The 14,171-nt window shown below is 37.5% G+C and overlaps 1 protein-coding gene across 1 annotated transcript in view; it reads left to right on the top strand.

The window, feature by feature from the left end:
* Positions 1-14,171, top strand: part of LOC120629202 — a 37,598-nt gene that overhangs the window by 10,492 nt on the left and 12,935 nt on the right. The window contains exons 4-14 of the mRNA XM_039898053.1: positions 63-168; positions 951-1,097; positions 3,518-3,676; positions 5,295-5,434; positions 6,788-7,055; positions 7,630-7,883; positions 9,224-9,347; positions 9,929-10,049; positions 11,966-12,206; positions 12,755-12,876; positions 13,684-13,837. Of these exons, the coding sequence (XP_039753987.1) occupies positions 63-168; positions 951-1,097; positions 3,518-3,676; positions 5,295-5,434; positions 6,788-7,055; positions 7,630-7,883; positions 9,224-9,347; positions 9,929-10,049; positions 11,966-12,206; positions 12,755-12,876; positions 13,684-13,837 (1,836 nt within the window). The remainder of the gene's footprint in view (positions 1-62; positions 169-950; positions 1,098-3,517; positions 3,677-5,294; positions 5,435-6,787; positions 7,056-7,629; positions 7,884-9,223; positions 9,348-9,928; positions 10,050-11,965; positions 12,207-12,754; positions 12,877-13,683; positions 13,838-14,171) is intronic.

The raw sequence follows: 14,171 nt of genomic DNA, 5'->3' as shown, positions 1-14,171 counted from the left end.
ACCCACTAGGCTATCACCATTTTTTTTTTACATTGGCGGTATATAAATATAATTGTTCACAGATTAATGGATCTCATATTCGGAATGCCGTCATTAGAAGCTCGTGATCTCGATAAGAAGATACGCGAGGAACGTTCCCGTTATCTTGTAGCCGAACTTATATGTAAGGTAAGAATAGTTTATACCGAATTTAAGTTTATGTACAACTATTTTATTATAAATCTCTGTAACCTATGTATACTCTGTATACTTACATGATGCCCTGCATGATTTGACTACTTTAACCATGGGTTCTAGCATTATGCTAGGCACATAGCATTTTCCGCCTTTCTTAACATATAGACAATCCAACACGTTTATAGGAATATTTTTCTCATGGTACTTGTCTTTTCTAAAGTTTTAACTGTTGGATTTGTGTATTGGATTTTTAGATTTTTTTTAAAGTATTTATTGACGGCTCATTATGTTCTCAAAGGCGTACTAAGCCCACCAATCCGCACTTCGCCAGCGTGGTGGATTACGGCCTAACGCCTTTGCTGTTTACTGATATATATTGAATCGTAGTTGTTAGTTACAAGTAGTGTTATGAAAAGACATAAGTGGCAAAAAGTACAGAGGTTCAGATTAATCTTACATACTAACAATATCGGGATTGTGTATACATTATATTGTGTACTTGATGTCTTCTCAAATCGGCACCTATGCACGCCACCAGTGGCGTGCACACAGGCACTAAGCGGGCATACGATATAAACTATAAAAATCTCCTGTACGGGTTATAAAAACATAAGAATAGGCATTATAAGAGTTATAAATAGCCTACCCTAAAGTTTTAATAACTTGTAATGGAGAATTTCTTCATTTTATATCGACTGCATACCCTGTGCATACCCTTTGTGCACGCCACTGCACGCCAGTGGCAGTAAATACTGTTCAACTTATTTTTTTAGCCAGAAAACCAGGAAGATATAACAGCTCTGGCAGCGTGGGTGACGAGGGGTATGCGGCGGGCGGCCTCTGAGAAATCGGATGCCAGAGACACGCCACGCACTGCCCCTAGAGTGCCCTGCCTTTATTCTACACCGCAAAGAACGCAGGTAGCATTTCTTAAAGAGAAACAATACTTTAATGAGAAAATTCTGCTTCTCAATATCCCTAAAGTACACAAAACATGACCTTATATATTGTACTCATTTACTCTCTCTGTACTCTTAACCTGATTATTAACAGTAATACACCGCTTTACGCGAGGGATACGTTCCGGGAAAAATCGCGCTAACTGAAATTCGCGTATATCGAGGTTTATTAAACATAGTTAAAATTTCATACAAAAAAATACGAATCATTTTTATCAATCACTTTATTTATTTATTTATTTATTTATTCGTAATCAACAGCGTTACAATAAAAATATATTTATAAATAGTTTCACTTCAATCTAAGGCTACAAAGATTACATAAATATAACATTTTAATATCGGATCGGACTAGAATTTAAAATTAAAATAATTAGGTATTTTGAATTCATAAATATTTAAAAGAGTTAATAACATAAAAGTGTGAACAAGAACAAGACGTAAAGAAACAAAGAAAACTATTAAGACTAATCGATCAAAAACAATCAAATAAAAATGTATTCGTCGCAGTGTGTGCGTGCGTGCTTGCGTGCGTGCGTGATGCATAATGCGTGCTTTAATTCTAAGCACACTTTATGCAATACATACTATTAATATTTTTTTACGGAAAAATAAATCTATGGTCTTTTGGGTAGGGTTTTTTTTAAAGCTCTTGTAAAATACGTTCATAACACCGCCCACTGTTTTTAATTATTTGACACACGGTCAAGATACCATAGATAAGTTGATGACTACATTATGTTTTTACGTACTCTTTCGCGTAATGCGAGGCATTTTAGCGCGTAATTTGAAATTCGCGTCATAGCGAAACCGCGCATAACGGGGTCGCGTAAAGCGGGGTATTACTGTATAGTTTTAGTATTATTTATTTTACCGTATAGTTTATTTTACCATATGGAAATATGTATTAGTTTATTTAATTTATTTCATATATGTACTGTTTTTGTAATTATTTATATGTATGTATATTCTTAGAGCATTGCGCACTGCTATAAGGATTCATATGTGAGCCAATTTCTCATAGTGGTTGCCTGGAAGAAATCACTATAAGTAATAAGGCCGCCTTTGTTAAAAATTTAAATGCCTTGTGCATTTGTTCTCTTTTATTTATTTCTTGTGTGCAATAAAGTATTTTTGATTGTTTGATTGTTGGCCTGTAAACTATTGATATGACGATGGTAATGATTCTCTCTTCAAACTCGTATCCATTATTTAAACAACAGAATTAAGAACGTACAGAACCCTTATTGCATGCAGTGCATTGTGTCCAAAAACAATAAAAATGTCCGACGCACGTCTCACTTCACACCTGCTGAATATCTCTTACAAACTTTTTCCCGTTTTATGTTTTAGAAAGTAAAACTAAAAGCTTAGAACATTAGAGGTAAAATAATTACTGCCAACTGTCAAATGGTATGAAGTGACTAACCGCCTGTTCGAGAAACACTTAAGTGGAGTGGTTTTTGATGTACACGGTTTCTGGATGTTCTTAATACTTTGGTTTAAACTACACCAGCCAGATTTCTCTTCGTAAGTATCTAGCTCTTGTTGGATCGAAGCAAGCGGCGTTACTTTGCGGAAATCCATGATATATTATGAAAATTAAGCTTAATTTGCTATAATCCGCGAAAAGTGGAGAATCTGTATGGTTTAATTTATAATTTCTTCAATGCTTCTACTCCACACCAAAGAGATCTTCGGCATCTACGCTCCGAAACCGGAGCATCCGGAGTATACTGATATATAATCTGACGGGCAGCGACCCTGCTTTCTGGTCGTGGGTTCGATTCCTACAACTGGAAAATGTTTCTGGGTGTTTATCTGTATATTATAAGTATTTATGTGTATTACAATTTTTATAATTTTTATTAGTGTCTTGACCTACACTTGGAGGAATTATCAATTCTATAAATTTAAAATGCATATAAAAAATTTCGGAACCGACAGGATTTGAACCTGCGACTCTCTGGCAATCGCGGCCTGGGTGCTTTCTCCAATTAAGCTATGGCTCTCCTACCGTCGATGCCGAAATTAGTATATGCCTTTCACATCAGTCTTATAGCGACTGCAGCGTCATCTAGTAGGAAGCGTTGCAGTTTCGATCTACTTTTTTCAAAGGTCCATATTACAATCAAAATGTTGGAAACAAGAGATGACACATTGCTTTTTTATAATTTATGTGTATTATATTCATAAAAAAATATATTCATCGGCTATCTTAGTACCCATAACACATGCTACGCTTACTTTAGGGCTAGATGGCGGCGTGTGTATCGTCGTAGTATATTTATTTATTTTATTATTTTATTTAAAGTTAACATCTCCTGAGGATGCTCCGGTTTCTTAATTTTCATAATCTATCTCTTGTTTTATTAATGCAGGTGGACCTTCGTCTATACAGGCGAGAGCTACTTCGCCGCGCGGCGCCATTTCTGCAAACCATCTTAGACAGAGAGTCGCGCGGCTGGTTCCTTCACTTTCGGGAAAGGCGTGCAGCGTTGCTCGCCAGTCAGAAGATGCCTATGAAGGATATCGAGGAGGCAAGTACTAGCTAAAAAACCATAGAGCTATGTTAAAGTGCCATGATTGTTTTTTTTTATATATAACAATAAAAGACCCTGCTTTTTAAGTCCTAGTCATTATTGCTTTCTAATAGGCATGATTGTCGACAAGCGCTGGCCTATCGTCAATAAATAAAAAAACTGATAAATATTCAAGTTTATCACAAAGACTGTCTTTGTGATGAACTTGAATTTTTATCATGCCTATTAGAAAGCAATAATGAGGTCTAGGTTGGAGCACACTTGCCTAGAAGAAGCCTATTCACTCTAGCCTTGAAGGTACTCAAATGATACCTGGCAGGAAACACAGTCTAGGTGGTTTATCTGTATATTATAAGTATTTGTAATTATATTGTATATTCATAAAAAAAAACATAGTACATTTAACACAAGCATCGCTTACTTTGGGGCAGGCGATGGCGATGGCTCGCTTTATATTATTATTATTTCGCACAAGAAGAATACAAAAAACATCACAGTTGTTTGTTTAGTATCTAAGGAAACTACAGCAACGCGTAGCCGGCGTCTGCTAGAATATTATACATTTATAATAAATAAATATAACGTACCATATTATATAACTTAAGGTATACATATAAATTATCAAAGATCTACCCTCAGAAACTTCGATAACCGTTTGTTGCGAAATGCGAAGTCGTTGCCATCGTGTAGTCATAAGCGGTATTACAACATTACAACTGAGATAGTATGCGACTTTTAGTTTGCGTTTGAAAATTGTAAACGACTTCGCATTTTTCACTTCCGTGGGTAATTTATTGTAGAGTTGTACTCCTTAAAATTTCACATTTCTTCGCCCGAGGCAGGTGCTAAGACGGGGAAGTAAAATGTAGTCTCCTCTACGACTGATTCTTCTTTGCACTTGGTGTATTTTTCGAAATGTGATGTATGTATGAATGGATTTGTTAAGAGTTTTTCTTATTAATATGCAAGTACAGTAGATTACTGTTTGATGTTCATAAGTTTTGTGTTTTTATATAATTTAGTTGTAGGTGTTAAGTAGTCATAATTAAATAACATTTTAATCATTTTGTTTTGTATTGGATAGAAGCAGGCGTTACTTTACGGAAATCCATGATATATTATCAAAATTAAGCTTAATTTGCTATACTCCGCGAAAAGCAGGAGAATCTGTGTGGTGTAATTTATAATTTTTTCAACCCTTTACTCCACACCAAACAGATCTTCGGCAATATACCCTCTACGCACGTTTCGCTCCACACAGATTCTCCTGCTTTTCGCGGTGTATAGCAAATTAAACTTAATTTTGATAATTTTGTTTTGTATGATTTGTAGGTCTTTTAAATGAGTCTTTGGTGCAAAACACCAAATTTCAATTAAGTATAGTAGATGTGGTTTTACCAAGGAGTTGTATATTAACTTACGTACTCGATGGGGAAGGCAGTGAACTATATTATAGTTTCCGTTTCACAGATAAGTCTCAGAGACAGTAAATAACTTTTAAAGCCTGTAAAGTATTATTTCGGTTTTCATTTACACGTTGTATAACGTACATATGTAAGAATTAATAAAATTATCTTTAAGCAACTTTTGATGATTCTATTGTTTCGCTTGTCAGGAAGTAAGTTCAGCAGCCATGCGGGAATATGTATCCCGCGTGTGCAATGCAGTCCTTACGTGCGAGCAGTTGGCATCCTTGGGCCCCATGATACCTGAGCTTTTGGCGGCGCAATTACGAGCTGCGGTCATTGTTAACAGGTATAAATTAGGTTCACCCGCAATTCATTAAGAAGTTGACGGCCGATTGGCGCAGTTTTCAGCAACCCTGCTTTCTGAGCCCAGGGCCGTGGGTTCGATTCACACAACTGGAAAATGTTTGTGTGATGAGCATGAATGTTTGTCAGTGTCTGGGTGTTTCAAAATTCAAAATTCGAAATTCAAAATTCATTTATTTCAAGTAGGCCTAATATAAGCACTTTTGAAACGTCAAGTCTGTCTGTTTGTAGTGATTCTACCACCGGTTCGGAAGGCAGATTCTACCGAGAAGAAGCCGGCAAGAAACTCAGCAGTTGCTCTTTTCCAACATCAACAATTTACATTTTGCATTTTAACATTCATTTTTCTATCTTGTGAGAGCTGAAAGCGGAGCCGGATGCTTCCAAGCAACCTTTTATATGTATATTCTAAGTATTTATTTATAATATTCATAAAAATATTCATCAGTCGTCTTAGTACCCATAACACAAGCTACGCTTACTTTGGGGCTAGATGGCGGTGTGTGTATTGTCGAAGTATATTTATTTATTTATTTATTATTTTATTAAGAAGTAGTAAAGATCCATTTAAGTGATAAGCTAGACATTCTTATCAGAGTATTATATAGTATTAAGTATTATTCTTAAAATACCAAGTGTTACATTTATTATTAGCCCTTCTTTACGGCTTTTAAATTTTATATTTTATTGGCGGGGGAATTTATGTTCGTATGCATTAATTAATGAAGTACTTCATGTACTTCATTAATTAATGCATACTTAATGCATCTTGTCGTTTGCGACGAATATGCAGAGAAGTCATGTTGAGCTTTTTAAGACGGTCAGCGTAAGAGGGGATTTGCCTGGAAAGTCCAATTACATATTTATAGCGTGTAAGGCGTAAGTCATTGAATTTAAAACATACAGAATCCTTATTCAGCCATTATTGTATGCGGTGCATTGCGTCCAAGAACAGGGAAAACGCCCCGCGCACATCTCATCTTCCACCCGCGGAATGTTACAATTTTTTTCCTAGTTTCGCATTTTATGAACGCTTAGAACATTAAAGTTAAAATAATTACTGTCAACTGCTAAATGGTATGAAGCGACAAACCGTTTGAGAAACCAATCTAAAGTGGAGTGGTTTTTGATGCTTTAATACTGGTCCTGTACACGCATTCTGTATGTTCTTAATTCTGTGGCGTAGATATTATTTCGCGCTTGCAGTCGGCCGAGTCATTGATCTATTACTATTGCAAGTTTATCATAGCCCAGTAACTAGATACATTTCGTATGATATGCGTCAGCCATTTTTATGAAAGTATCTACATTACAGATTTAATTTTTTTATTCATAGAGCGGAGGAAGGTGTCCGCCGTAAACTAGAGGCGGGATTAGCCACGGCCGAAGCCCGCATCCAAGCAGCGCACCCCATCCTATCCCGTGCCGAAGCCTGGAAGAAGGAAAAGCTGGCATCAGCAGCTCACTCGCTGAGGAGTGAACTGCGCTGGGCTGGTATGGAGGACGCGGCGATCGCGATGCAAGCAACCAAGCTGGCTCAACACAGATACTTCCTGCTTAGAGATCTTACCTTCCTGAGGGACCGGGAGCCCTTACTTATGAAGGTAAAAATAACGAAACTCAATATTAATGTAGCCATCTCAGGAGACATCGTCGATTTTCTGGATTCTTTCGGGCGAATTCGGAAGAAGAAAGAGTCGGAATCAGTAGCTCACTGTATGTTTCGTAATACTGATTCTTCATGGCACATTTCGTGCCAGGAGGCAAAGCGGAAGTTAGTTTTTAAAAATTAATTTCGAGGTGCACGAATCCCAGATTCGAACTCGGCCCCCCGAAAGTCAAGTCAAGCTACTACCCACTATGCTATCAACGCTTCTAAATATTTTTAATTGTCAAATTATATCTTGTGCTAACCAATCAAGCGCCATTTTATATATTCCCTGATCATAATATTTGGCTTTACTTTTTATTCGGCATCACACATCCGCTGAAGTCTCAATCCTTTCAAACAATATTCATTTCTTTTTTTTATAAATTTAAAAAGCACAGGTTCAAATCCTGTCGGTTCCGAAAATTTTTATATGCTTTTGAAATTTATAAAATTGATAATTCCTCCAAGTGTAGGTAAAAACACTAATAAAAAATAAAAAAATATATATATTCATTTCCTTGTTCCAGGAATTACGTGCAGCGAAAACACCGACCCGCGAGTTCACATGGGCCACTCGTATTTGGTTACCACAAAACTGGGCGGTCATACGTCACTTCCGGGGCCGGTCGGAGCGGATACCAACCGTTATTAGCAGCAGGGCTACCAACATAGTGACACCGCGGTCTGATCCGTCCCAGCCAGTGTTCCTGGCAGACCGGGAGAAAATTAGGACAACTACCACACGCTGGCCGGGGTGGAGGTTGCTCAACTTGGCTCATAGGTGAGACATTACCGGAGCGTGTTGCGGAGTGTTGTTTAGAGATCTGTAGATTGACGATTTGACAGCCGATTGGCGCAGTGACCCTGCTTTTTGATTCCAAGGCCGTGGGTTCGATTCCCATAACAGGAAAATGCTTGTGTGATGAACATTAATGTTTTTCAGTGTCTGGGTGTTTATCTGTATATTATAAGTATGTATGTGTATTATATTCATAAAAATATTCATCAGCTATCTTAGTACCCATAACACAAGCTACGCTTACCTTGGGGCTAGATGGCGATGTGTGTATTGTCGTAGTATATTTATATTATATATTTATAATGCTTATATCTAGCAGAATTGCTTCTGGTCTGAAGGCCGTTGTTGCCGGTGTAATTACAGATGGTAATTTGACGTCCAACAGTAGCGTGCACTTCATACGTGCACAAAAGCACTGCCTACCCTAAAATGTATATAGAACTGGTATAAGAGGAGGATTTTTGCAGTTTTATGCAATACAGCTGTATGCATACCCTGGTAAGAATCCCAGTGCACGCCACTGACCTCCAACCAAAAAATAGATAACGATTTAAAACAATTTTCTTAAATTTTATCATTTAGACAAAGGTTAAACACATTCCAATGCCCTTTGCACGTTCGAAAGGACCATCACTATGAAAATAAGAAGACTTTCTTTTTGTTACTGTGACATCCTAAAATTTGGACAAGACCAGTTAAACCACTTTTAACAATGGTCTATCACATATGCATTCTCTTTAAATTAAATAAATTTTGGAGCTCTGACTTACCAGAATTATTTCATAGTTGCCTAAAAGGGTTTATCAAGAAAATGTAAGACCTTCTTCGTCCTAAGCCTGATGATAACTCCAGGATATTCATAACCATTATTTTAGTAATTCAATTTTTTTTTATTTTTTTTTAATAAATAAATAAATATACTACAACAGTCTAGACATCTAGCCCCAAAGTAAGCGTAGCTTGTGTTATATTTACTAAGATGACTGACGAATATTTTTATGAATAATATACATAAATACTTATAAGATACAGAACACCCAGCCACTGAAAAACACTTATGTTCATCACACAAACATTTTCCAGTTGTGGGAATCGAACCCCTCAGCCTTGGACTCAGAAAGCAGGGTCGCTGCCCACTGCGCCAGTCGGCCGTCGTAATTAGCTCTTATTAATTTAGTTTTCTTAGTATATTATCAAGAATCATAACGATTTCATTTCAGCAAAAAATTAAAGCGTTAAAGTGCACTGTTTAATTTTAAGATTTCGTGACACCTTTCTTCTTGGTCAGGCGACTTCCATTCATCAGAAGCTATTGTCCATAGAACCTGGAGCTGGACGTGGAACATGATGTTTCTGCTGGGAGTTTTAGTGCCATGGTGTTCCCCTCTAGCGCTCCGGACTCTCCTTTGCGTTAAACCTTTTGTACCCGATTTGGAGTTGTCACAGGTAAACATTTGCATTTGTACTGCAAGCAATTCTTTGACATCATCGTCTTCAGCAATTTAACTTCGAACTGGTCGGTAATGGGCTCATAGGAGAAAGGGTTTAGAGCATAGACCCATCACGCTGATTCGATGCGTGGTGGTGGGTTTAAAAGCTATTATCACAAGTACTTGATTATCATAAATGGGACAGCTGTTGTGCCCTCCAATATGCAGGGATTGACAAAATCTTAGCTTCATGTTGGAAGTTGGAACTGAGACTTCTATAACAGAAAAACCACACGAGACCTCGTGAGCTGTTGTTGAACATTCTAACCAATATACCAACGAGGCAGTTCTTTGACTTTGCATTAAAACTGTAGATTTGTGTGCACACTACTACAAATGCACTTACGGCTTCAAACAAGCGTAGAAGCACTAAGACTTAATTTTACATGTATTGGGTACGGTATTTTTTTTTTCATTAGATATAATATAAATTTTGCCTATACGCCGAACACCTAGGCATGCCACAATTGTATATCAAATGTTTAAATCTAAAAAGTAACTTCTAATATTCGGCGATTAATGTTTTATTTTACACAGGTAAACGGAACTCTATTTCCAAAACGCAGTAGCGAGACCCAAACTATGTGGTCGCTGTTGCTAAAGCTATGGCGGCATGTTTCCAAAGAGAGAACGAGATTTGAGACTGAACCGGATACAGGTATGATTTCCTTTATCTTATTTATTTTTACCTTCCATTTGTTTTACAGGGAACGTATACAGCAAAATTGATTTCTATTGCTATACAGGTAAGGTATGTAAAGGGCTGCATTTCCAGCAAAATGTTTAACTTGTAAAGTGCGGTGACGGCAGATCAGGAAACTTTCATCTTCAACATCATATGGAGAACTATTTTTAATTCTATAAAATTAACTCCCGTGTGGTGGTAGCAGATCGGAATAGAGTTGCTACCACCCCTCCTCTCCCCTCGGGTGTCGTACGGGGCGACTAAGGGATAACGGAGTAAAGGCAGCAGCTTCCTCTGTGCTACTACTACCTACCATCTACTGCGATCTAGTACCTGTCTGCCCAGCTTATTTTATTTATTTTTATTTATTTATTTATACACTTTATTTGTACACCACAAATAGGAAAAAAAAATAATGGACACAAAAAAAAATAAACTTAAAAAAGTTGGATACAAAGGGCGGCCTTATCGCTTAGTAGCGATCTCTTCCAGGCAACCTTAGGATTAGGAAAACCAAGGGAAACCGATTGGTGGGGTGTATTATTATTATGTATATACTTACGAACATTTACACACTAATACTTATCAAGATTACACACATAAATTACTAATAATAATAAATATAAAAAATAATAAACTAATATATACTAAAACATACTTAAATATGAGTAAGAGTTAATCACTGTCGTCTTTATTGCTCAAGATAATGGGCTTTAACAGCATTTTTGAATATGTCTAGTGACCTTGACTGTCGTATGCTTATTGGGAGTACATTTCACAGTTCAGTAGCTTGAACAATGAATGAATGCTTATAAAACTTAGTTTTATGAAACGGCATGCTCAAAGTCAGCATACGGCAAGAACGTAAATCTGACTGCACTCCAAGAAAATTAAATTTCTCCTTTAGGTAAGAGGGAGCTTAGCGGTTGTAGGCGAACCCTCTCGTTGGGAGAAAACTTTAGCCCAGTGGATGACTGCTATAATATATATATATAGACTATTGATAAACTCATTAAGTGTTTGGCTGTGGATTCGATTTCCAACCCCTGGAAAATGTTTATGTGATAATGAACAAGATTGTGTTGTGTTGATGGGTCGCACTGGTTTACTGTCAATAATTTACTATAACATTGGATATAAACAGTCGACTTACAAGAAATGGTGATAAATTAGTGACATCTGCATATCATCTGCGAAAGGTACAGAAGTCATTTGTGGGATTGAGTATACGCTTTTATAATATGATTCCTAAGGTAATTTTGGACCTACCAATGGTCTACCAAAATTAAAACACATTTATTACAGCGAGGTTACTATACAATTGATGAATTTCTTTATGACAAGGTTGCTTGGAAGCATCCGGCTCCGCTTTCATCTCTCACAAGATAGAAAAATAAATTTTAAAATGTAAATTGTAGAATTGGAGAAGAGCAACTGCTGAGTTTCTTGCCGGCTTCTTCTCGGTAGAATCTGCCTTCTGAACCGGTGGTAGAGTCACTACACACAGACAGACTTGATGTTTTAAAAGTGCTTATATCAGGCCTACTTGAAATAAATGAATTTTGAGTTCATAAAATATTCATCAGTTATTTTAGTACCCATAACACAAGCACACCCTTACTTTGAGGCTAGATCGCGATGTGTGTATTGTCGTAGTATATTTATATTCATTATTTATTTAGTTACCGTGAATCTTATTATATCTTCGTAGGTCATAATCCAAAATATTAAACACGTGTGTCTTTTTATTTAAATTACACTTCTAGTGCTTTAATATACTATCCCAACTAAGTTTGTACATGGCGGAAAGTTATATATGTCAATGAAAAAAATTTAAATATATATTAACTTATTTACATTTATATAATTTACATTTTACTCCGCTACAGGACTTTTAGGTAAAGGTCTAAGCAGGCAGGCGAACCGCGTCTGGAACTACGGAGCTGTCGGTGGTCTGGGCTCACTGGCACTTCTGCTAGTGTTCCCGCTAGTGGCACTGGCTGCGAGTGCGCTGGCACTGGCTGCGGCCATCAGCGTGCCGCTGTGGCTACCGGCACTTGTACTTGGACTGCACACCTTGAACGCGCTGCTTTACGACCTCGACTGTCCCGACCCGCCGCGGCTCAACAGGTAACTATTAGGCTGCCAGTCCACTGGGGCGGAGCGAGGCAGCGGAGCCGAGAAACAGAAATATTAACCAATAGGATTGCACAAAATCTCCGCTGCTCTTAAGTGAACCAGACACAGTACGCAACTGCGCTCCGCATTAGTCCGTTTCTCGGCTCCGCTGCCTCGTTCCGCTCCGGTGGACTGGCAGCCACCATTATATTTTTAGATATTTTAAAAATTTTTTATCTAACTTAATATTTTTTTTCATTGAAACGAATACTATATTATTTCTAATACCTCCATGAATATGTATAAAAAGTTTCATGAAGATCGGTTCAGTAGTTTTCGCGTGAAAGCGTAACAAACACACTTACATTCACATTTATAATATTAGTAGGGATTAAACACTAAAAGATAATAAATACAAATAAATATGTTAATCACTGCCACACATACCTGCCAGCAATCATCTCCAGCACCTAAACCCTGCTCTTTGTGTGAATAGACTCGTTCCCTGTACCTGGCTGGTAATGGATTGATTTGATATGATGACGATGACGACATTCCAGATGGTTCGTCCTATTGGAGGTGCTGATATGGCGCATCGGCCTGCTCGGTGTGGTGCAGCCGATATTGGCGTTCATAGTCGCTGTCTTCTTGTGTCCGCTCACCGCATTCATTCTGCTAGTTGGTGAGTCATTCGAATTAATCATTACAAATTAATAGATCATCGTTACAAATTGTACTCTCTTGCTTTGTATTTATATCACTGTAACTACTTTTTTTCTTTGGTGTACAATAAAAGTGTATGCATTCATTCATTAATACAGTAGATGTCCGCTTGCGAAATAACATTTTTCAATGATTCCACCAACAAAAAAGTATATATATAGTTTATCTAAAAATATAAAAATGTTATGTTGGTTTGTGTACGCTTCAAAAAATCAAAAAGTTCTGCACCTATCGAGCTGAAATTTTAGCATCCGCATCAAGGATTTTTTTTCATCTATTTTTTGTTGTTACTATAGTTATGAACATAATGTATTATATTTGTAGTATAAGAATTAATAAAACGTAGTTTAGTTTGCAATATTTTTATTTAGGTTTCATACCTAAATAAAAATATTGCAAACCAACTAACTACATGTTGTAAATTCTCATACTACGATTATTAGCAGGACTTACCAAAATGTATAGATACAAATACATGGATAATTTAAATAAATATACGTAATATAAAATATACACAATATATATGAATATATTATATAAAAGTAGATTTATATACACATAATTTTGCATACAATTTACAAACAATAATAAAGCAACAACTTGAAATCCCATCACTCAAAGAGAGTTAGAAGTCCTTCAGACGACTCTTAAATATAGGATTTTCTCAAGGGCGTGTGGAGTCTACCTTCTCCTTCCGAAAGGCAACCCGCGGCCTGTAGTGGGCGGGTAATCGGTTGGTGACGATAAATAATCAAAGTAACGTCAGGTGGCGTGAGCTGGTGGGTGATGCGCGGTGCGTGGGAGGCGGTCGCGTGGCGTGCGCTCATTGTGCGTGCGGCGCGCGTGCCCGCGCACGACTCGCGTTACTGCCATCGTGTTGCCGGGCCCGCTCTGCATTCCTTCGCCTCTTATCAGATTTCGTAAGTTTGTTACTCTCTCTCCCTCCTCCCTCCCTTATTCATCAGTAATCTTAGTACACATAACACAAGCTTCGCTTACTTTGGGGCTAGATTGCGTCGTGGAAGCATCGTGAGGAAACTTGCATGCATGCGAATTCTACCCAATGTTGTCAAAGTTACGTGGAGTCCACCAATCCGCATTGGGCCGGCGTGGACTACCTTAGGCCCTTCTCTTCTCTCTCCCTCCTCCCTCCCTTATTCATCAGTAATCTTAGTACTCATAACACAAGCTACGCTTACTTTGGGGCTAGATTGCGATGTGTGGTATTGTCGTAGTATATTATTTTTTATTTAT

This window comes from Pararge aegeria, chromosome 14 (assembly GCF_905163445.1).
Source record: "Pararge aegeria chromosome 14, ilParAegt1.1, whole genome shotgun sequence".
NCBI lineage: Eukaryota > Metazoa > Arthropoda > Insecta > Lepidoptera > Nymphalidae > Pararge > Pararge aegeria.
The sequence above is the reverse complement of the archived record's forward strand: the minus strand, read 5'-3'. Positions and strand labels throughout refer to the sequence as shown.